Consider the following 21,593-nt stretch of genomic DNA (forward strand, 5'->3'; position numbering starts at 1 on the left):
GCAAAGAGATGCAGAAACCCAAGAACAACCGACGATATGGACCAGAATTAGTCTTCACTATGCCTTGAAAGTTAGTCTGATACAGCATATATAAAGCTGAGGAAAGGGTCTTTTAGAGACATGATTTATTTATTCACGCTTTCAAATTTTTAACCTGTTAATAAATAGTTTCTTACAGAAACAACTCTGCGTTTTGCATAGGCTTCAGGCTGTCGATTCCCACAATGTTATGTGAGTATCGTAGGAGGCAAGGGATTTCTCCTCCTGCCAAGTGTGGCAGGCCACAGATAGCAGCCTTTCTGAGGTAGGTAAACAAATTCCCTGCGGCCGTCCTCTTCTTCTGCACAATGCAGCCCTCCCTCTCCTAGTCATCTGACAAGCTGAAATTCATGGCTGCCGTCAACGTTGCAGAGAGCTTGGTGGCGATCTTCTCTGCAAAAGAAGAGAAGATAAAAAGGGGTTAGATGTCTGAATGGCATCCTTGGAAACCTCTCGTCTCTTTTCTAAAATGTGCTGCTGCAAGGAAAGGAGGAGGAGCTGCAGCTGGCTGGCCATTTTAGGTTTGCAGGGAAGTAGCCTAATCAGATTCTGGCAGCCACTATTAATGGAACAAACTGATGGGGAAGGAGAGTCTTGTCCCCTCGGCATTTGAAGAGAGGGAGGAAAGGTGAATGATGTACATGCAAATGTGTCATCCTTTCTCCTGGCTGTGAAGGAGAAGATTAGATGACAGTAAGAATCATACAGGGAGGAATTAAACGTTGTGCTTTTCTGATCATTTTGGCTGGCCAGATAAAACAATATGCCTCCACATACTGTTTTGGGATGGGACGCGTGTGACGCTGTGGGTTAAACCACAGAACCTAGGACTTGCCGATCAGAAGGTTGGCGGTTCGAATCCCCAAGACGGGGTGAGCTCCCGTTGCTCAGTCCCTGCTCCTGCCCACCTAGCAGTTCGAAAGCATGTCAAAGTGCAAGTAGATAAATAGGTACCGTTCCAGCAGGAAGGTAAACGGCGTTTCCGTGCGCTGCTCTGGTTTGCCAGAAGCGGCTTAGTCATGCTGGCCACATGACCCGGAAGCTGTGCGCTGGCTCCCTCGGCCAGTAAAGCGAGATGAGTGCCGCAACCCCAGAGTCGGCCACAATGGACCTAATGGTCAGGGGTCACTTTACCTTTTTTACTGTTTTGGGGGTCCTTCCAAACCCCATGAACGAGCGGTGGGAGGATTAGCGGGAGAGTCCTGCTGTGCAAGGAGAAATCCTTGCACATCGTTTCCATGGATGGGACATATTAACTGATTCCCATGTATGGACTGAAGGGTATCATGGAAAGGGTGCCTGAGGCCTGGGAACTACTGAAAAGGAAGAGTGGAGGCTCTGCCGTAGAAATGTTGTGTTGTGGGACATTCATGGGCTTCTCCTGGAACACCATCTGGGAAGAAGCTATAGAGGGCAAGGCTCTGTCCCCATCCACAGGGGATGGGGATTCCAAATGGGGGATCTTGAATTTTATTTTTTCACTCTTCCCACCCCCAGAACAAAGAAAAGGAATATGACCATATGACAGCTCTTAAATCTTTCCAGGAGGCCAGCCTTGCTTGCTCCAGTCCCTTAATTTACTCGAATGATGATTCCCAGAAAGTAACTGAGGGAAAAAAAACATTTTGCAGATATTCAGCAAGCCATCTGCTCCGACTCTGGGCCCCCTTTACCTGCTCGTTTCTGCTGTTTCTTGCGCCTCTTGCTTGCAGCTTTCAGGCCTTGCCCCTGGTGCAGAGGGTCCAAGGCGGAGATCTCTGCTAGGTTAGGAGCCCTTGGCACAGACTTCTCTGCTTCCACTAGGGTCTTGTTCTTGGCTTTCAGCTCTACAGTCATTGCGCCAAACTAGAAAGGGCAAAAGGAAGAAAGATCTCCTTCATCTTAACCTTCATTCTCGAGCATGTATAAAACAAGGAAGATTCCAGCCTCTAGCAGTTGGCTTAAGTTCTTGAGGCTGCTGGGTTGGAATTAGTTGCAATGCCTAAACTCAAGTTAGAGCCCAGTCACCGTTATACTGCCATGGCCCAGTTACTGCAGCCACAACTGCACTATAAATACCGTAAATTTCGCTCCATAACACGCAGATTTTTCCTCCTGGAAAGTAAGGGGAAATGTCTGTGCGTGTTATGGAGCGAATGCCTACAGATGGCGGGGGAATCTGCTGCAGTCGTGAGCAGTCCATGGCTCGCTTTGCAATAGCAAAGCGGGTGTAAGCGGCTCCTGTCAGCTAGCGGAGCCGGGGAGGAGGGAGAGAAGCAGAGCGGGAGTTGGCTGCTTTAAAACAACCCCTGCTCTCGGTCCCTGCCTGCAGTTTTTTGCTGTCCGATTTTGGATTAGCCACTGTAGGGGCTGTGTGTGTGTGTGCTTGAGCTATCGTTCTCCTTCTCTGCTTCCCCTTCACTCTCCCTGCGGACTTTAGAATCGACACTCTGTGTCTCTGTGTGTGAGAGAGAGATCGTTCTCCTTCTCTGCTTCCCCTTCACTCTCCCTGCGGACTTTAGAATCCACACTCTGTGTCTCTGTGTGTGTGAGAGAGAGAGAGATCGTTCTCCTTCTCTGCTTCCCCTTCACTCTCCCTGCGGACTTTAGAATCCACACTCTGTGTCTCTCTCTGTGTGTGAGGGATCGTTCTCCTTCTCTTGCTTCCCATTCACTCCCCCAGCGCCCCTGCGACTTCCAGCGCCCTGCAACTTTAGGGCCAGTTCTCTCTCTGTGTGTGTGTGTGTGTGTTTTGACCTCACTGCGCTTGTTGGGGGAGAGTGTTGGTCGCACTTTTTCTTGATTTGTCTCAGAGTGGTTACTATCGTGGTTTCCTTGCTGGGGAGGAGGGAGAGACGCAGAGCCTGATTGTTCTAAAGGAGCAAAGCCGGAGAGGAGCCTCTCCTGCATTATTAGCACCCTTCTCCACACCCCCCCCCCACGCGTGCTCCTTGTCCCTTGAGGGCTTTTCCTTCCCTCCCCACTTAAAACGTGGTTACAAAGCACGGATCCACATGGATCCTCAGGATTTTTGCACTCGGTCACCCCAAATTCACCATCAGATCACATAGCATGTCCATGGCTACAGCCTGCACCAAAAACACACACGCACCCACTGTTTCATGGGGCCGCAATGGCGCAAAAACGTGGTTACAAAGCATGGACCCACATGGATCCTCAGGATTTTTGCATTGGGCTACCCCAAACTCACCATCAGATCACATGTCTGTGGCCACAGCATGAACCACAAAAATCATACATCCACTGTTTTGTTTAGAATATTTTTTTCTTGTTTTCCTCCTCTAAAAACTACGTGCGTGTTATGGTCAGGTGCGTGTTATAGAGCGAAAAATACGGTATTTAAGAACAAAAAACACTCGTTGGAATACTCTTAAAGTAGCCGTATCCTGGGTGCTATGACTGGGATTGCATGTGCTGTGCAATTCCAAAGAAGCACAGTGTGCAGAAATCTGATCTGAACTTTCATTTTAAAAAGAGAAAGCAAGTTTCTAGCCCTGTTGGTTGCAAAAAAAAATGTTGAAAAGAAGCGGCAGCATATAAGCAACTAAGAGCTTATGAAATAAGATTGCTTGAAGTCAACAACTTCGGGGCCTTAACATCCCATAAAATTACAGATCAGATTGGGCAAACAGCACGGAGTGACCCAATTTATAGAGGTTGGAGATCCCACATTTTCTTCATGCAGAATTGTGACATTTCAGTACATACAGCCGTGGCTACAAGTATTTATTTGGAGAGCTGGCACTGAACTTGATGGATAGCCCATCCAATTTTACCCAGATCTTTGAGCTAGTTAGTGCAAAATGGGAGCCATTCAGATCAAAGATCATACATGTGCTTATGATCACGACTACTTGTTTCTAACACTACTGTCATATGTCTCACTGTGGATCCAGGGCTAAAGGTACATGAAAGGTTATCATTTGCCAAATGAAGATGGGCAAGACTGAGCCTTAGACACGACCACCCAGAGTTTTTCACCATCTCCCTGCTCAAAGTCCAGCATGCATTCACCCTAAACCACATTGCCTCTCTGTTTCAATCCATAGCTGGCAAGGGACTGTTCCTGTTGACATGACATATATTTCATCTTGTACTGTGCTTTTTGGAACATTACTCTGGGAGTTAAATAAAAGGAATCTTGTCTTTTAGGAAGCAGAGAGTTCTCATTCTCTTCCTTTCTCATTCTGGCATTAGCTGCCAGTGCTGTTCCTAATTTGTATGAGGAAGGAGTTTCTCTTTCTCTCTCATTCCAGGCACCTCCGTCTTCCAGTTTGCCCCTCTGTTTCTAGCCAAAAACCAAACAGACCTTGAGTGTTTTCTATGCTGTGGCATCGCAAGAAGGTAAAACCACAAGCCTGTGGATTTGGCTATCTGACAGTCACAAGATTCCTGACAAAACCTGGCCAAGGGGTGGGGGTGGGGAGAGAGGAAACGTCCTACAAAAACTTTTTGTGGCTGCAGGACATCAAGGGAGGAAAAACCCAGCAGCTCCCATCAAGCCCATTTTCTCACTCCACACCACTTCCACTTTTGCGCTCTTCTAATGGCTACTTCAAATATCAGACACACAATTCTGAATTCACCGAAGTGTTCTTTTTACACATCAAGTTAGTTCAAAATTTAAAATAAACCACAAAAGGAATTCTTAAAAACCTGGGAATTATGGGGGAAGTTTCAAATATTCCACAACATGATACTGACAACTCTGTGTCAGAACATTTGTTTTGCATGCAGAATGTCCCAGGTTCAGTCCCTGGGATCTCCACGGAGGGCTGAGAGAGACCTCAGTCTGACTGGAAAAGGGAATGTTGTACATTATTCTTGTTTATAAAACCCAGTAAAAGAAGAAGAAAAAGATAATAATTCCTGTATAGGAGAAAAATAAATGTCATTCTGACAGGAATAAGTCTTCACACAAAAAAGGGAATGCTTTTCGCTCCATGGGTCAAATCCTTATCAGGGTCAGCCTTGTGGGCCACATTTAACAGGTGAGCAGGGCTGTCCGCCTATCACATGATATTGTGGGGTTCCTGCAGCAGAAGGGGGGCCCAGGATGACAAAGGGAATATTTTGCCCTTTTACTGCCCACCCCAGCTGGGAAGAGAGAGAAAGGTAGTGAGAGAAGCTTACTCTTGCTTCCTGCTAATGTGAATATCTTTCTCCCCTTAGGTCCTTTCCTACAACCACCACCCTCTGTTAAGCAAGAGAAGGAATCCTGCATTTTCTCTCGTTTCCTATTGCAACAGCAATCCTCCCCGTGTTTTTCTATTCCGCCTCCATTGTTGGAGGTGTAAAGGAGGAGCGCGGGAAGGCTTGCAAAGGGCTCTGAAATTTACAAAAAGCAGCCCTGGCAGGGAGAAGTGGACTCTATGGCAGTGTCCGTTTTCATCAGCTGTTTAGCACACACTTTGTTCTAGCAATTAAGCTCTCAACCTGAAGCCCTACCCTTACCCACCTCTGACATCAGGTGTGGCTTCCCCAAAACAACCCATGGGCTACAGCAGGCATCCCCAAACTCGGCCCTCCAGGTGTTTTGGGACTACAATTCCTATCATTCTGACCACTGGTCCTGTTAGCTAGGGATGATGGGAGTTGTAGTCCCGAAACATCTGGAGGGCCGAGTTTGGGGATGCCTGGGATAGAGGTTCCCCATGCCTGCTGTAGGCAAGACTGACTTAGGCAGATCAGTGGCCTGACTCAGGATAAAGTTCCTAAAACAGCACCATGACAAGCCAAAGCCCTAACTGCTGCCAGGATCTTGAAGTTGGATGTCACCAACGGATTGGACACAGAGGAGTGGTGTGAGGAACCAGCTTGGGAACCTTCAAGGGAAGAAGGCTCAGAGCCCAGGGATTGGTGGTGGGATGGAGAAGAGGGGTCAGAGGGAGAAGACTTGGAGGAGGAGGAGGTGGCAGCAGCAGCTGAAGAGGCAACAGGGCTTAGTGAGCTGGGAGACTCTGTGGCAGAGAGAAGTGCAGAATCAGAAGCTGAAACGGGAGAGGAGGGAGGCCAAGAGGCAGAGATGAGTCTGGCTGGTGAAGAGCCATGGGTGATTCCCCCTCCTCCTGCCCCCTCTCCCCACATCTCCCAGAACCAGGAAAGTCAGGGAGAGAGCGGAAGAGACGTTAGCTTCACACAAGCAGTCTCTGATTGCTTGGGGAAAGCCCTGATAAGGAGGGGGGCTTAAGCAGCTGGGGGGGGGACCTTCAGTCTCAACAACTGCTTTGTGGGGGCAAGACCCCCTGGGAATGAATTGCTATTCACTATAGACCTGACACTGATGCAGATCCTGTTTTTGCTAATAAAAGGCTAACTTGCTCCGTGTGATTTACTACAGGCTTTTTTTTTTTATTGCTTTTCTGTTTCATCATTTCATCAATGCGCAGTATGTTGCAGTCAAATGCATGGTAATAAGACGAGAGAAGAAGAAAAAAATTAACATAAATATAAGACATGTATCTGTAAATAACAATAGTAACATAGTTTGTTCCTTTAAATTAACTCCTTTGCATCTGTGATTTACTGCAGGCTTGCTCCTGTCACTGGGTCATGTTTATGTTCATGCCTACCTCCTCACTCCCAGTTTCCTCCATCTTAACCTCTCCTTGGTCCTGAGGACAGAGTTCCTCCTCCTCCATGCCAGCTTCTTCTCCAGTGGTGAGGCCAGAGCCCTCCAAGGTGATGCCAGCAGGGCCCGAGGGCAAGTCTGCAACAGGTAAGGTCCGTGAAACACCTCTCTTGAATTGCAACAGATTGAATTGATGAAAAGGGACAGCGGTGTGGGGAAGGAGGACACGCTGAGGTGGCGACTCATCTCTGACCAAAGGAGAACAGGAGCAAAATCTGGTCATCCATCTACTGGGCACCTTCATAGATCGCCATCTCCCTCATCCCAAGGAAACAGTGGCAAGGCCAGCTTGCTTGCTACCCAGGAGCAGGGCCGGCCAAATACATTTGGGCACCTGAGGCAAACCACAACTGGTGCCCTTCCTCCAGCCAGGGAAGAAGGGATGAAGAGCAGCGCCTCTTATTCACCAAGAAACCACTGTAGGGGTGGCCAAGGCTTGCCTACGTATCTTTAGGCACCAGGCAAATACATTCCTTTTCTCTCAGGCCCTTGAGTATACAATCTATGGCCTTTTAAACTGGGGGGGGGGGTATTGTTTTGTTTGATACTATGGTATATAATTTGTACCGTGGTACCTTGGTTTATGATCCTAATCCGTTACAAAAATCTGTTCTTAGACCAAGGCGTGCTTTCCTATAGCAGCGGGGGACTCAATTTACAAATGGAACACACTCAACAGGAAGCAAAACATGTTCTTATTCCAAAGCAAAGATCACAAACCAAAACACCTACTTCCAGGTTTGCCGCGTTCTTAATCCAAGTTGTTCATAACCTAAGCTGTTCTTAAACCAAGGTGCCACTGTATACTGAAAGCTGCCCTCTGATCTTCAGATGAAAGGTTGTATAGAAATTTTAATAATAATAGCTGGAATGGCTGGAAGCGGAATCACCGTGCCTCGGCTTCTCTCTCTGCCCTGTCACTTACTTGCCAAGACTTTCTCGTTCTCTTGCTCCAGTGCCTCAAAATCAAAGGCCTTGCCCATCTCCGCAATGATCTCGGCGCTGATGTGAGTGGGGAGCGTGTGGGTCTCAGGCGGGTGTGTGAAATAGCTGATCCTCCCACTAGCAGGGACAAAAAGGAAAGCAGTGATCACTGATATCAGCAGCATGCATACGGGGAGGGAGGAAGTAACCCTTCAGATCCATTTCCCCCCATGGCTGGTCCTTGACCACTTGAGACTGGATTAGAACTGGGGGCCACAACTCAGGCCTGGGACTGCTCCATCTAGTCCTCAGAACCTTACACCGGCCTTGCCTGCTCTCCCTAGGCCACATCTGGCACCAGCCCTGCTTTACATCCCCTCAAGTGTTTTTGCCCAGCTGGAATGTGTTCTTGAACTCGGATAATGCTTCTTGCTTCCTGTTATGGAGGATTCAGAGGAGTGTGTGTGTGTGTGTGTGTGTGTGTGTGTAAACCTGCTGTCAGAGCTGCTACCAGGTCCCAGCTCACATAGGACCACGCCACACAGCGTCCACTTTAAAAGAGTCTTTATTGAGTTACAGGTTTCATTTCCGAACTGCAGCGTGCAGCTCTACACCTTCTGCTCTAGGTCGGCGAAGACCCGTCTGAGTCCCCGCCTCTTGCACCCCAGCTTAATACCCTAGCCTTGCTCCACCTCCTTCGCCTCTCCCTACGTCTCTGGGTCCTTCTGCCCCCCTGGGCCTCCTCCCTTCTACTCTCCTCTGACGCTGACCCCCCTGATCCTTCTGCCTCCTTGCGGCGGGCTTTAGGACCTGGCTCACTCTCCGGGCTGCTTACTGCTCCAGCTTCCGCTGCCTTTGAACTTGGCGCGCGCGCCCAACTCTCTACTTTCCTCTTAACCGTTGCCTCGCTCTCTGAGGAGGGCGTGACCACCCCTGACTCGTGCCCTCCCTCCTGCTGACAGCCTCCGGAACCCGATGCCTGGCTACCTTCCTCCCTGCTGCTCTCAGTCTTGAGCGTGGGTCCCGACTTCCAGCTGCTGTCGCCCTCAGTTATGAGCGTGGGTCCCGACTTCCAGCTGCTGCTCTCTGAATCTCCTCTGTTCCCTTCCTCCTGGGGTGTCCCCCCGGATCCCCCCCTTGCTCTGCTCACTGGGGCTCCCTTTTGGGAGTCCTCTGACTCACTGCTTAGGCTTGGAGATCTCGGGTCGTCATCATCACTCATTCTCCCTTCGGCTTCCTCCCCCTCGCTCTCTGTTTCCACCCTTCTCTGCGTCTCTGCTTCTGAACCCCTGACATCCATCCCCCCCTCGAAGCCCCCCCTTCCCCCCTCCCCGCTGTCAGGTGTGGGTGCTGGGCGCTCCATCATCATGGGAGGGAATGCTGGATACAGGTCGCTCCCCGTGGGTGGCCGCCAACTGAAGACCTCCGAGTCTTCCCCCTCGCGGTCGTCGACGTTGACTTGTTGCTCTTCCATCTCTGTACCGCCGTGCTCGAACCCGAGGTCCTCCCCGAACACGTCCATGTCAGTCTCTGCGTCGGTCGCTCGACCTGGCATCTCCAGCCACTTCCTGCGCCATCGCTCCTCTGGTCGATCGTCCCACCAATACGAGTTGCCTGATGCCGAACCTGCCGGTGAACCTTCTGGGGAACGGGTGCTCCGTGCGGGTTCCCCTTCTGAGTCGAATCCATGGAACGTGCTGGAAGAAAGTGTGGGTGTGAACAACCAGTCGTCGAAGAAGCTCGCTGGCATGGGTTTGTGTGGGAAGAGGGCATGAAACTCGTCCTTGAGCAGGGGTTCCTCCAAAGCGTAGTCTGGTACCCAGCTATTGGCGCTGGCCCGGGTGCCCTCTCTGGCTAAGAGGTATTCGACTCCCTCTTCCCCCCATCTGGAGTCCAAAATCTCCGTGACCTCGTTGATGTGGTCCTGGTGCTTCACCTCCCGCGTCTCCGTCCGTTCCCGGAGCGGACTTGGCGCCGTCCCTGGCTCCTGGAACCTGTGAGGTGCCTTGTAGGGAGTGAGCACCGACCTGTGGAACACCGGATGCATTCTGGAACCCTCCGGCAGCGCCAGTCGGAAGGCTACCGGGTTGATCTGCGCTTCGACTTGGTACGGACCGATCTGCTTGTGCCCCAACTTCTTCTTGGCAAGCGACCTGGTCGGCACTGCGTGGGCTGCCAACCAGACCCAGTCTCCCACTTGGATCACTTCGCCAACCCGCCTGTGCTTGTCAGCTTGCACCTTGTAGGCGTGCTTAGCTAGCTCCAGCTGCCGTCTGAGTTGATCGTGGACCGCCTGCAGCTCTGACGCGAACGCGTCCGCCGTCTGTGGTTCTCCTTCCCCCACTCTCTCCAGTCCCGGGAAGGTTCTGGGATTCCTCCCATTGTTGGCAAAGAACGGCGTCACTCCTGTGGACACGTGCTTCGTGTTGTTGTAAGCGAACTCGGCTAGCGGCAGGTAATCCACCCACGTCGCAGGCTGTTGATTGGCATAGCATCTCAGGTACTGCTGCATGATGGCATTGACCCTCTCTGCTTGCCCGTTGGTCTGCGGGTGTCTTGCTGATGCCAGATTGACCTTGACATTTAGAAAACCCATCAGCTTCTGCCAGAAAGACGAGATGAACTGGCGTCCGCGGTCGGACAGGATAGACCGTGGCAGGCCATGCACTTTGAACACGTGATCTATGAACAGTTTGGCGGTTTGTTCCGCCGTGGCCACCTTCGCACACGGAATGAAATGTGCCATCTTGGTGAACAAGTCCACCACCACTAGCACAGCTGTCTTGCCTCTCGAGTTGGGTAAATCCGTCACAAAGTCCAGGGCCACCCTCTCCCACGGTTCAAACGGTGTTTGCAGCGGTTCTAACAGTCCCGCCGGTGGTCTGTGTACCGGCTTGGCCCTCTGGCAGGTGTCGCACCTCGCGACGTAGTCCGCGACCTCTCCTCTCAGCCTGGGCCACCAGAAGTCTCTCGCGACTAATTCCATCGTTTTCTCTGTGCCAAAGTGACCGGCCGTGGGTGCGTCGTGCAACTGTTGCAGTACCTTGGCGCGAAGGTCGTCTCCTGGTACATAGACAGCCCCTTTGCGTAGGAGCAAGCCGTCCCGCACCTGGAACTCGTCCGTGGTAGCCGTGCCTCTGAGCAGTTCCGCCATCTTGTCTTGCGCGAATGAGTCGTCCCGCAATGCACGTCGCACCGCATCCAGGTCTACTGTAGCTGAGGCACACGCCCACGCCGTCGGTGCGAAGATGTGCATGGCCGCCGCTGGCGTCACCTCTTCTAGGTATTGCGGTTTTCGGGACAGTGCATCCGCCATGATGTTGGTGTCGCCTGGGACGTACTCTATTCGGAAATTGAAGTCAGCAAAGAACTCCGCCCAACGTATCTGCCTCTGGTTCAGGAACTGAGCCGTGCGCCAGTGCTCCAGATTCTTGTGGTCCGTGCAGACCTGCACCGTGTGCTTGGCGCCGATTAGGAAGTGCCTCCACGCCTTGAAAGCTGCATGAATGGCCAGCAACTCCCTGTCCCAGATGGTGTAGTTCTGCTCCGACTTGCTGAGCTTTCTGGAGTAGAACGCTCCCGGCCGCCACACCCCCTGCGGGTCTCGCTGCAGCAGGACAGCTCCCACGGCTCTGTCTGACGCGTCTGTCTCTACCCTCAACGGTTTACTGGGGTCGATATGCAGCAGTTGCTTCTCCGATGCGAAGAGATGCTTGAGCGCTTGAAAGGACTGTTCCGCCTGCTCCGTCCAGATGAATTTCTTTTTTTTGGAGCTGAGCGTGTCCGTAATTGCTGCCGTCTGCATCGCGAACCCCTTGATAAACTTGCGATAGAAGTTGGCGAAGCCGACAAACCGCTGGACCTCCTTCCGGTTGCGCGGGCTTTTCCAATCCAATACCGCACGAACCTTGGTGCTGTCCATGGCTATCCCCTTGTCCGACAACTTGTATCCCAGGAAATCCACCTCCGTCGTGTCGAACTGGCACTTCTCCAGCTTGGCGTACAGTCTATGTTGTTGCAACCTGCTGAGCACCTCCCTCACGTCTCGGTCGTGAGCTTGCTGCGAGTCAGAGAAAATCAGGATGTCATCCAGGAAGCAGACGCATGTCTTGTAGAGGAGTCCCTCCAACACGTGATGCATAAAAGCTTGAAAACAGTGAGAGCCATTTTGTAATCCAAAGGGCATAACTCTGTATTCGTAGGTGCCCAGCGGTGTGAACATGGCCGTCTTCCACTCATCGCCCTCCCGCATGCGGATGAGATTGTACGCCCCTCGCAGGTCCAACTTGGTGAACACGCGTCCCTTGCGCACCGTCGCGAGGAGGTCGTCAATCCTGGGCATGGGGTAATCAGACGGTTTGGTCATCTGGTTCAAAAGGCGGTAGTCCACAACTAGTCTTTTTTGGGGCGTGTCTTTCTTTTTCACGAAGAAAACGGGACTGCCCCCCACTGCCTTGGACTCTCTGATGAAGCCACGCTCCAGATTATGCTCGATGAACTGTTTGAGTTCCTGCATTTCATCTTCAGACATGGAGTATAGCCGCCCCTTCGGCAGCGTCGCCCCCGGTAGGAGGTCAATCTTGCAGTCATATGGCCGGTGAGGGGGTAGCTTGTCCGCCTCCTTCTCGCAGAAGACCTCCAAAAAGCTCGCGTATTTGTGGGGGACCGCTTGCAACGTTCCCAACTGCAGTTGTGATTCCTCCTCCTCTCCCTCCCGTCGGGGCAGGATGCAGTGTTCTGCGCAATAAGAGGAGCCGAAGATCAGTTGTCTCTGGTACCAAGCCAGTGTCGGACTGTGCCTGTCCAGCCAACTCATGCCCAACACAATGGGCGTGTCCGACAGTTGGGTGACATTAAAACTGATGACTTCCCTGTGGTTGCCAAGGCGCATCACCATCGGTGGCGTCTGCTTCACCACCTGCCCCCCTAGCAACTCTCTGCCATCCACTGTGACGACTTGCAGGGGCAGAGTGGCAGGCAATAGCTGTATAGCGTGCTGCTCCACAAAGCTCTGCGCTATAAAGTCTGCGTTGCTTCCAGAATCCACAGAAAGCGGCACTTCGATAGTGACGCCGTCGGGTAGCTGGAGAGATGCTGTGAGCTGCACTACTGGTTTGGGTGGGAGGGGATCCGTGGGTTGCAAGATTGCTGGGGACTGCTTCACAGATGCGTCTGGCTGGGCCCCAGTGCCTCCGTCTCCAGCCAGACATCGTCGTTTCCCTGCTGTGGTTCTCCTTGCTGCGTTGCTGCAGTCACCATTGCTGAGGCTGCAGTGTGCTTGTGGAGCCTCCGGGGACACTCCTTCGCCAAATGGCCTGGATCCTCGCAGATGTAACACTTCCTGTTCCCTCTAGGAGGCTTCGCTTTCACTGCTGCCGGTGCTAGGGCTCTGGCTGCTGACTGAGCCCTTGCACCTCCAACCTCCATCGGTTCCCCTCCCCCTCCTGGCGGAGGTGTGGATTGCGCACGCGCTGCTTCCCTCGGAACGAAAGAGAAACTTCTCGCTGCTTCGCGCCCTCCACGTCCTTCATCTCTGCACCATGGACGTTCTTCCAGCCTCACCCCCACAGTCAGCGCCCTTTGGACCACCTCCTGCGTGCTTCGGGGCCTCTCCCCCCTTGCAATTTCATCCTTAACCGCTGAACTTAGACCCTCCCAGAAGAGGTCTCTGACAGGGGGCGAATCCCGATCCCATTCTAAAGCACTGACCAGCGCAAAAAATCGGGCGTGATACTGCCGGACGCTCGCCCTCCCTTGTTTTAGTCCATGAATCTCCCGTCTGGCAAGATCCACATCAATAGTAGACAAAAAACACGCATCCATCGCTTTGATAAAGGCATCTGCATTCTGAAGCGCCGGATCTTTATCCCTCCACAAATTGCGCAGCCAGGCTTTGGCATCCCCATGCAAATGGGACAATATGAACCCCACCTTCTCTTCCTCATCTCTAAAGTCTTTTGCCAGCAGTTGCAGTGCGCACATTACGTCTGCTCTAAAATTAGGGTACTGTTGCAAAGTCCCATCGAAGTGAGCCACAAGCCCTCCTGCTCTCCGTGCCAATCCCACGCCCTCCGGTCTGGGTCCCGGTTGCCCTTGCTTAACAAGCATTTCAAACCTGGCGTGTAGGTCTCTGTAGGCGGCTGTAGTCTCCTCCTCCCGTTTCTTGGAAGCCAATACCTCTGAGGACAACTGGGTCACTGCCTCTTGCAGCGCGGAGATCCTCTGTTCTTCCGTCATCTTGCTAACCTTTGTGAGCTCGCTTACAGACACCCCTCTTCCTCCCCTAGCGGCTTCTGCTCCCGCTGCGAGGTTTCAGGTTTCTGAAGCTTTGAGGAGACGGGTCTTACTGTCAGAGCTGCTACCAGGTCCCAGCTCACATAGGACCACGCCACACAGCGTCCACTTTAAAAGAGTCTTTATTGAGTTACAGGTTTCATTTCCGAACTGCAGCGTGCAGCTCTACACCTTCTGCTCTAGGTCGGCGAAGACCCGTCTGAGTCCCCGCCTCTTGCACCCCAGCTTAATACCCTAGCCTTGCTCCACCTCCTTCGCCTCTCCCTACGTCTCTGGGTCCTTCTGCCCCCCTGGGCCTCCTCCCTTCTACTCTCCTCTGACGCTGACCCCCCTGATCCTTCTGCCTCCTTGCGGCGGGCTTTAGGACCTGGCTCACTCTCCGGGCTGCTTACTGCTCCAGCTTCCGCTGCCTTTGAACTTGGCGCGCGCGCCCAACTCTCTACTTTCCTCTTAACCGTTGCCTCGCTCTCTGAGGAGGGCGTGACCACCCCTGACTCGTGCCCTCCCTCCTGCTGACAGCCTCCGGAACCCGATGCCTGGCTACCTTCCTCCCTGCTGCTCTCAGTCTTGAGCGTGGGTCCCGACTTCCAGCTGCTGTCGCCCTCAGTTATGAGCGTGGGTCCCGACTTCCAGCTGCTGCTCTCTGAATCTCCTCTGTTCCCTTCCTCCTGGGGTGTCCCCCCGGATCCCCCCCTTGCTCTGCTCACTGGGGCTCCCTTTTGGGAGTCCTCTGACTCACTGCTTAGGCTTGGAGATCTCGGGTCGTCATCATCACTCATTCTCCCTTCGGCTTCCTCCCCCTCGCTCTCTGTTTCCACCCTTCTCTGCGTCTCTGCTTCTGAACCCCTGACACCTGCCTACTGCAAAAAGGTAAAATTTACATTCATTGCTCCGCCCACTTTGCCTCTGGCCCCGCCCACCCTGGCTGCCCTCAAGGGAAGGCGGTCTGGAAGAAATTCCCCACTCCTGCCCTAACAATGGCAAACACACACACAAAAAAAATAATAATTAATTTTTTATTTATGCCCCGCCCTTCCCGGTTCAGAAAACTGGGCTCAGGGCGGTTAACAACAAATTTAAAACACTTAATTGATGCAACAAAAAACAGCATAAAATACAGTATAAAATGTGAATAACAATACATTCAGAATTCAAAAATCAATTTAGGGGGGAAATCCATCCAATATTAGATGAGCACCAGGGCTAGCTGGCTAAATAAGTCCTGTTTGGGCCAGCGAGGAGGCCAGGGGAGAATTAGCTGTGGGATCCTAGAGCGGGTAATCTTCATAAAAGGGGAGGGGGAAGGAAGGAAGGGGGATAAAAGATCAGGCTAAGTTCAAATTGAAAGCCAGGCGGAATAGCTCTGTCTTACAGGCCCTGCGGAAGGAAGTTAAATCCTGCAGGGCCCTGGTCTCATGGGGCAGAGCATTCCACCAGGTCCCACTTGATCATCACCAACCACTGCATGAGACAAAAGTTCCTTCATCCTGTTGAAATTCTGTTCTGTGAACGGCCCTGAGACCTCCAGGTATAGGGCAGTATATAAATTCAATTATTAATAATAAATAAATAAATAATAAAAAACCAGTTCTTCGCTCACCTTGTCCAGTCACTTAGTATGGCTTTGGCTGCCTTCTCGTGGTCAGGCGTCCCTCCTTTCTTCAGCTTTCCCTGCCGTCTGGCCAAATGAGCCAGGAACTCCATGGTGTCCTGGAAATCTGGCACGCGGTAGTGTTGCATAATCTTGGGGTGGGGGGAGAAGAAGAGAGAAGCCAATTGCCCAGTTAGTATTAATCCTCCTCCTCCTCCTCCTCCTCAGATGACTGCAAAAAGAGCAGGATTGACTGACAAGCACTGGGGGCTCACAATGCCCCTCTTGAAGTCTTCCCTCTGGCACACTCAGCCACAGTACTGCTGGCTCCTTGGGAAATAAGCTGATGCAACACTGAGTTCAGGAGAAAGAGAGGCAGGGAAAGATACTGGTAATCATACCCTAAACCATTGTTATTGTATTTTAGTGTTATGTTGGAAGCCGCCCAGAGTGGCTGGGGAAACCCAAACAGATGGGCGGGGTATAAATATTATTATTATTATTATTATTATTATTATTATTATTACAGTGGTGCCCCGCAAGACGAATGCCTCGCAAGACGGAAAACTCGCTAGACGAAAGAGTTTTCCGTTTTGCAGGTGCTTCGCAAAACAAATTTTTTATGGGCTTGCTTCGCAAGTTCCTGCTGGATTTTTCCCCTCCCCCCTTTTTCTAAGCTGCTAAACCGCTTATCAGCTGATCCGATCAGCAGATAAGCCGCTAAAAGCGCTAATCCGCTAATCCGTCAATGGGCTTGCTTCGCAAGACGAAAAAACCGCTAGACGAAGAGAATCACAGAACAGATTCTTTTCGTCTTGCGAGGCACCACTGTATTAATCTCCAAGCAATGGGCTAAGTCCAGCCTGCCAGCCAGACCTCTCAGTTTGGCCCCTGCCATTCTTCTCAGGCAGCCAAAGAAGCCACAATTTTCCTGGCACACTCAAGTCACATGTGCAGCACTGAGAACCAGGGGAGGGGTGTGTGCATTACAGACGAGATTGCACCCACTTTCTACACCACTTTTCATAGAATCACAAAACTGTAGATAGGAAGAGATCCTGAGGGTCATCTAATCCAACCCCTTAGCAATGCAGGGATCTCAACTAAAGCATGCATGACTGATGGCCCCCCAACCTCTGCTTAAAAACCTCCCAGGGAGGAGAGTCCACCACATTTTGTGGGAGTCCGCTTCACTGTCAAACAGCTCTTGCCATCAGAAAGTTCTTCTTGGTATTCTGCTCTGGTCAGACCTCACCTGGAGTACTGTGTCCAGTTCTGGGCACCACAATTCAAGAAGGACACTGACAAACTGGAACGTGTCCAGAGGAGGGCAACCAAAATGGTCAAAGGCCTGGAAACGATGCCTTATGAGGAACGGCTAAGGGAGCTGGGCATGTTTAGCCTGGAGAAGAGGAGGTTAAGAGGTGATATGATAGCCATGTTCAAATATATAAAAGGATGTCACATAGAGGAGGGAGAAAGGTTGTTTTCTGCTGCTCCAGAGAAGCGGACACGGAGCAATGGATCCAAACTACAAGAAAGAAGATTCCACCTAAACATTAGGAAGAACTTCCTGACAGTAAGAGCTGTTTGACAGTGGAATTTGCTGCCAAGGAGTGTGGTGGAGTCTCCTACTTTGGAGGTCTTTAAGCAGAGGCTTGACAATCATATGTCAGGAGTGCTCTAATGGTGTTTCCTGCTTGGCAGGGGGTTGGACTCGATGGCCCTTGTGGTCTCTTCCAACTCTATGATTCTATGATTTGGTCAGAATCTCCTTTCTCGTAACTTGAAGCCATGGGTTCGGGTCCTAGCCTCTGTGCCGTGAGAAAGTGGCTCCCTTTTCTCAGCACAGCTTCTTTCTCACTCACCACTGATATGCAGCCCCCAATTAGTTTGCTTCAAGGGAATTCAGCCCTCTGAAAGGGGGGGGGGAGCCTCCACATGCCTGTGCACACACCAAAAATTTAAAGCGAATTCCCTCACACCCAAGAATCCTGGGAACTGCAGTTTATCCCACACAGCGCTACAATTCCAAAGACCTGTAAAAAGGTAAAGGGACTCCTGACCATTAGGTCCAGTCGTGACCGACTTTGGGGTTGCGGCGCTCATCTCGCTTTACTGGCCGAGGGAGCCACCGTACAGCTTCCGGGTCATGTGGCCAGCATGACTAAGTCGCTTCTGATGAGCCAGAGCAGCACACAGAAACACTGTTTACCTTTCCGCTGGAGCGGTACCTGTTTATCTACTTGCACTTTGATGTGCTTTTGAACTGCTAGGTGGGCAGGAGCAGGGACCGAGCAACGGGAGCTCACCCCGCCGCAGGGAGTCGAACTGCCGACCTTCTGATCGGCAAGTCCTAGGCTCTGTGGTTTAACCCACAGGGCCACCCGCGTCCCAAAGACCTGTAAAAATCTACAATTACCAGGATTTGGGGAAGGAAGACATGTGCTGTGAATGTATTTAAATCAAGGGCAGTTGAGAAACCCAGTTACTACCTACTGTTAAAATTTAATTTCCCAAAAGAAAAGGCCCTGCGAAGTCTGCTGCAACAAAAGCTACAAGAACCCAGTGACATGCCTTCAAGACCAACAGGTTTCCTGGAAAAATAATCACTCTAAACCAGGAATCCCCAACCTTTGGCCCTCCAGATGTTTTGGACTACAATTCCCATGATCCCTGACCACTGGTCCTGTTAGCTAGAGATCATGGGAGTTGTAGGCCAAAACATCTGGAGACCGCAGGTTGGGGATGCCTGCTTTAAACTAAGACCTTTGCCCGAAATTGCATCTGAGCGGATGGAACCTGGAGGGCACACTCGCTCCTTTCAACTTGGATTTAATCCAGAAAAACCACAACAAGCCTTCCCCCAGAAGCTAACATCAATGAATTAAGTGAATTAAGAAGCTAACATCAGTGAAAGCGAATTAAGTTTGCCACTCCACAACTCTTCTCTCCCAATTCTCCCTAAAGCTTTGAGAGGAGCCCAGAATTCCTGGCTCCCCGCTGCCTAATTGTCTGCCCACCATCACAACCAGGGCCTGCCTCCCCCTGCCCTGCCCCACAGCTACCTGCTGCTTGTTGCATCGCTTCAAGATGGCCTCCACTGGGCTCACAGGGTCAACCAGTTGCTCTATCTTGACACAGTTTCGTAAGATCATGGCGGCATCTGAAGTGGGAGAAGCCACAACAATCCCTGGACAGTCCAGAAGTTTGATGTGCTTGTCCAGCTGCACCTCTTGCAGGCACCTAAAAGGAGACAGCACAAGAGGGAGGGAGGGAGGGAGTCAACTTATTCCAAGAAAAATGGCCCTCCACCTGTTAGCATCATCTGCTAAAGCACTGTGCTGTATCCCTTCCTGTCATGAAGGTAGAGCGTAGAGCAACCATTATTGCTCCAGCTGTCTATCTTACCACACTTCATAAATTGTGGAATCAGAGTTGACAGGGACTTCAAAAGTCATCTAGTTCAATGTCCTGATGACACAGGAAATGTTCACCCTACAGCTCCCTCTCCAGTGCAGGAGAACCTACAACAGGCATAGGCAAACTCAGCCCACTAGATGCTTGGGGACTACAACTCCCATCATCCCTGACCACTGTTCCTGTTAGCAAGGGATGATGGGAGTTGTAGTCCCAACACATCTGGAGGGCTGAGTTTGGGCGTGCCTGGCTTACGATCTTCTGAGACCGTCTGTCCTATTTCTGAGCAGCTCCTTTCATCATAAAGTTCACTCCAGCTGATCTATTTGTTGAGTAAACTCACTGGCAGATATTGGAAATGTTACAACCTTGCAGGAATTGGCAAGTGGATAGCTGATGGTTAAGGATAAGTTAAAAATAAAAATATTGTAATGTAAGGTTAATTACAGGGAGTGGAATGTGAATTAGAAATAACCAAGAAAACAATGCAGCAACAAGAGAAATTTATGGACACATTGATGGCGGAAAGCCATTGGGGGGATGTATTAAATTTGTTTTAATTTGTGGTTGATTCATTAAAATTTGGAAAATCAATAACAATGATGTAGGAATAAATAATGAAGCTCACTCCAGTGTTTAGCTGGAATCTACAACTATTAAGCCTGGCACTCCTCTCCCTTCAGAGCAATGGAAACTAAATCTGCTCTGTCAGCTGTGCAACAGCCTTTCAAATATTGAAATTTCTTTCTAATCACCACTGAACTGTCTCTTCTCCAGGCCACCCCCAGATTTTCTCACAGGACTTGCATCCCTAGGCCTCTCACCACCTTTGCCACCCACCTCTGAACACATATCTGTTGGATGGCTAGGGCTCTGCCTCTGTGGCTGGAGACCATGTATGTGGCTGAAGGCCACTTGTCAGACAAGGCAGGAGGGGTCTCCGTCCTTGTGCTCAGGTCCTGGTTGTCAGTTTCCCACAGGCATCGGAATCGTCACTGAGGGAACAGGACGCTGGAGAAGATGAGTCACTGGTCCAGCAACCAGGCTCTTATGTTCTTACAATACACATCTTAAAAGTGTGGTGTGCGGAACTGGGCACAATACTCCAGGCACATCTGCTCCACTTCCCTGTGAGGAGGAGTTGCGCTGGACTGCGTGGCCACCCACTCCCCTCCGGGGGCGGGGGACTTGGTCCCCCATTGCCCGGGGGATCCCGGTGTGATAGGAATTTTGAGGTCTTAGATATATGGTAATGTTCATAAGCGTACCAACCAAGCAAGACCAACCTGGAACCATTTTGATTCCTAAACTGAGCAAATGTTTTCTCTGCAAGGTCAAAGTGGGAAACCTCCCCATTGTCTCTTTTCTCACAAATCCTGTCTTAAGGGCACATTTAAGATATGAATAGGGTGTGATCCTGTGACCTGGCCCAGGAACTACGGTAAGTATTTATCATTACAAAAGACTGGCCAGGCTACCCAGGCAATCCAATCAAGTAACCTGCCAGACAGGAGATAAACAATGACAGGAGAAAAACAACATTCAAATTTCTGTTTTAGACTGCCTTTTTTGTGATGTAGGTGGGATGTATCTGAGGGGTGGTCTTAGGTTACACCCCTTCTGTAATGTATATATGATGTTTCTTGGGGTGGTCTTGATCTACAGGGTGGCAATTTCGAAAGTCTTTATAAGGCCTTGCATGCCATTTTTCTGGGTTCCTCCTCCTTTCCTGTGGGTGAGGGGAGCACCCTGTAGCAACAGATCAATAAAGATCAGGCTTAGTAGCTGCTTTGCTTCTCAATATTCTCTGGTTGGCCTCTGTAATCTTCTCCTACCAATAGGGAACCTATGTAAGGACTCTATATGGGCTCTTGGATACCCCATAAGGGAAAAGGGCAATTTTTGTTTACAACTCCGGCCACGCCAGAGCCTGGCCAGCCAATCCTCAATCACCCTCCCGCCCTAATTTGCAGGTTTTAGGCACTGGCCTTGCTATGGACCTCGGTTGGTCACCGTTAAGGGGCCTGGGAGAAATTTTTCCACTTGGCAAATTGGCAGTGGCCACTTGGTTTTTGCCTACCTCGTAGCAATCGTCACAACTTTGTTAGGGTTGCGGTTAGGCATTGATTGACCTTGTGTGGGGGAGGGGACATGTGGCCATCACCTGCCCCTCCATGCTTAAGGGTATTCCGTTAAAGGAATCCTTGGGTGTTGATCTTGTCCGAAGCCCGGTTGGGGGCTGGGGCCTTGAGAGGACCCCAATGGGAACACCAGGGGGAGCTTGAGTTGGTTTGCATCGACAGGGCTCCCCCTACCTGTGGCTTACCCTTACCGGACTTCCTGCACATCCGGCAGGAGTCAGATATAGTTGGGTCCATTCAGTGCCCAAGCCAATACTGCTCACATTCTGCAATCAATAACGTTGTGGCCAAAATTTGCCCAATAACATTAACCTAATATCCGTGTCCTTGTGTGTGTTATTTCTCAGCAAGGGGGTGGCTTCGGGGTCTCGACACACAACTTCATCCAATGAGCTCAGAGGTGCATATACAGGGACCCCCACAACTATTGTAATCCTCACTGCAGATCTGTAAGGTAGGTTATGCTCAGTGATAGCAACACTCCACAGCCTGTGGACTATTGGAGAAAGGATCTGATTTCAGGCCTCTCTGTTCAAAGTCCACCCAGAGCTGC

At 51.0% G+C, this 21,593-nt stretch overlaps 1 protein-coding gene across 1 annotated transcript in view; it reads right to left on the reverse strand.

Moving 5' to 3' along the window:
• Positions 1-108: 108 nt before the first annotated feature.
• The window catches only part of GNL3L (G protein nucleolar 3 like), a 29,351-nt gene continuing 7,866 nt past the window's right edge, over positions 109-21,593 (reverse strand). The window contains exons 11-16 of the mRNA XM_082205596.1: positions 18,548-18,725; positions 15,489-15,631; positions 7,596-7,732; positions 6,612-6,748; positions 1,713-1,884; positions 109-432 (exon numbers count right to left, since the gene is read on the reverse strand). Of these exons, the coding sequence (XP_082061722.1) occupies positions 365-432; positions 1,713-1,884; positions 6,612-6,748; positions 7,596-7,732; positions 15,489-15,631; positions 18,548-18,725 (835 nt within the window). The 3' untranslated portion in view covers positions 109-364. The remainder of the gene's footprint in view (positions 433-1,712; positions 1,885-6,611; positions 6,749-7,595; positions 7,733-15,488; positions 15,632-18,547; positions 18,726-21,593) is intronic.

The sequence above is a fragment of the Podarcis vaucheri genome (genome assembly GCF_965113315.1).
Source record: "Podarcis vaucheri genome assembly, chromosome: 17".
In the NCBI taxonomy this organism is placed as follows: Eukaryota; Metazoa; Chordata; class Lepidosauria; order Squamata; family Lacertidae; genus Podarcis; species Podarcis vaucheri.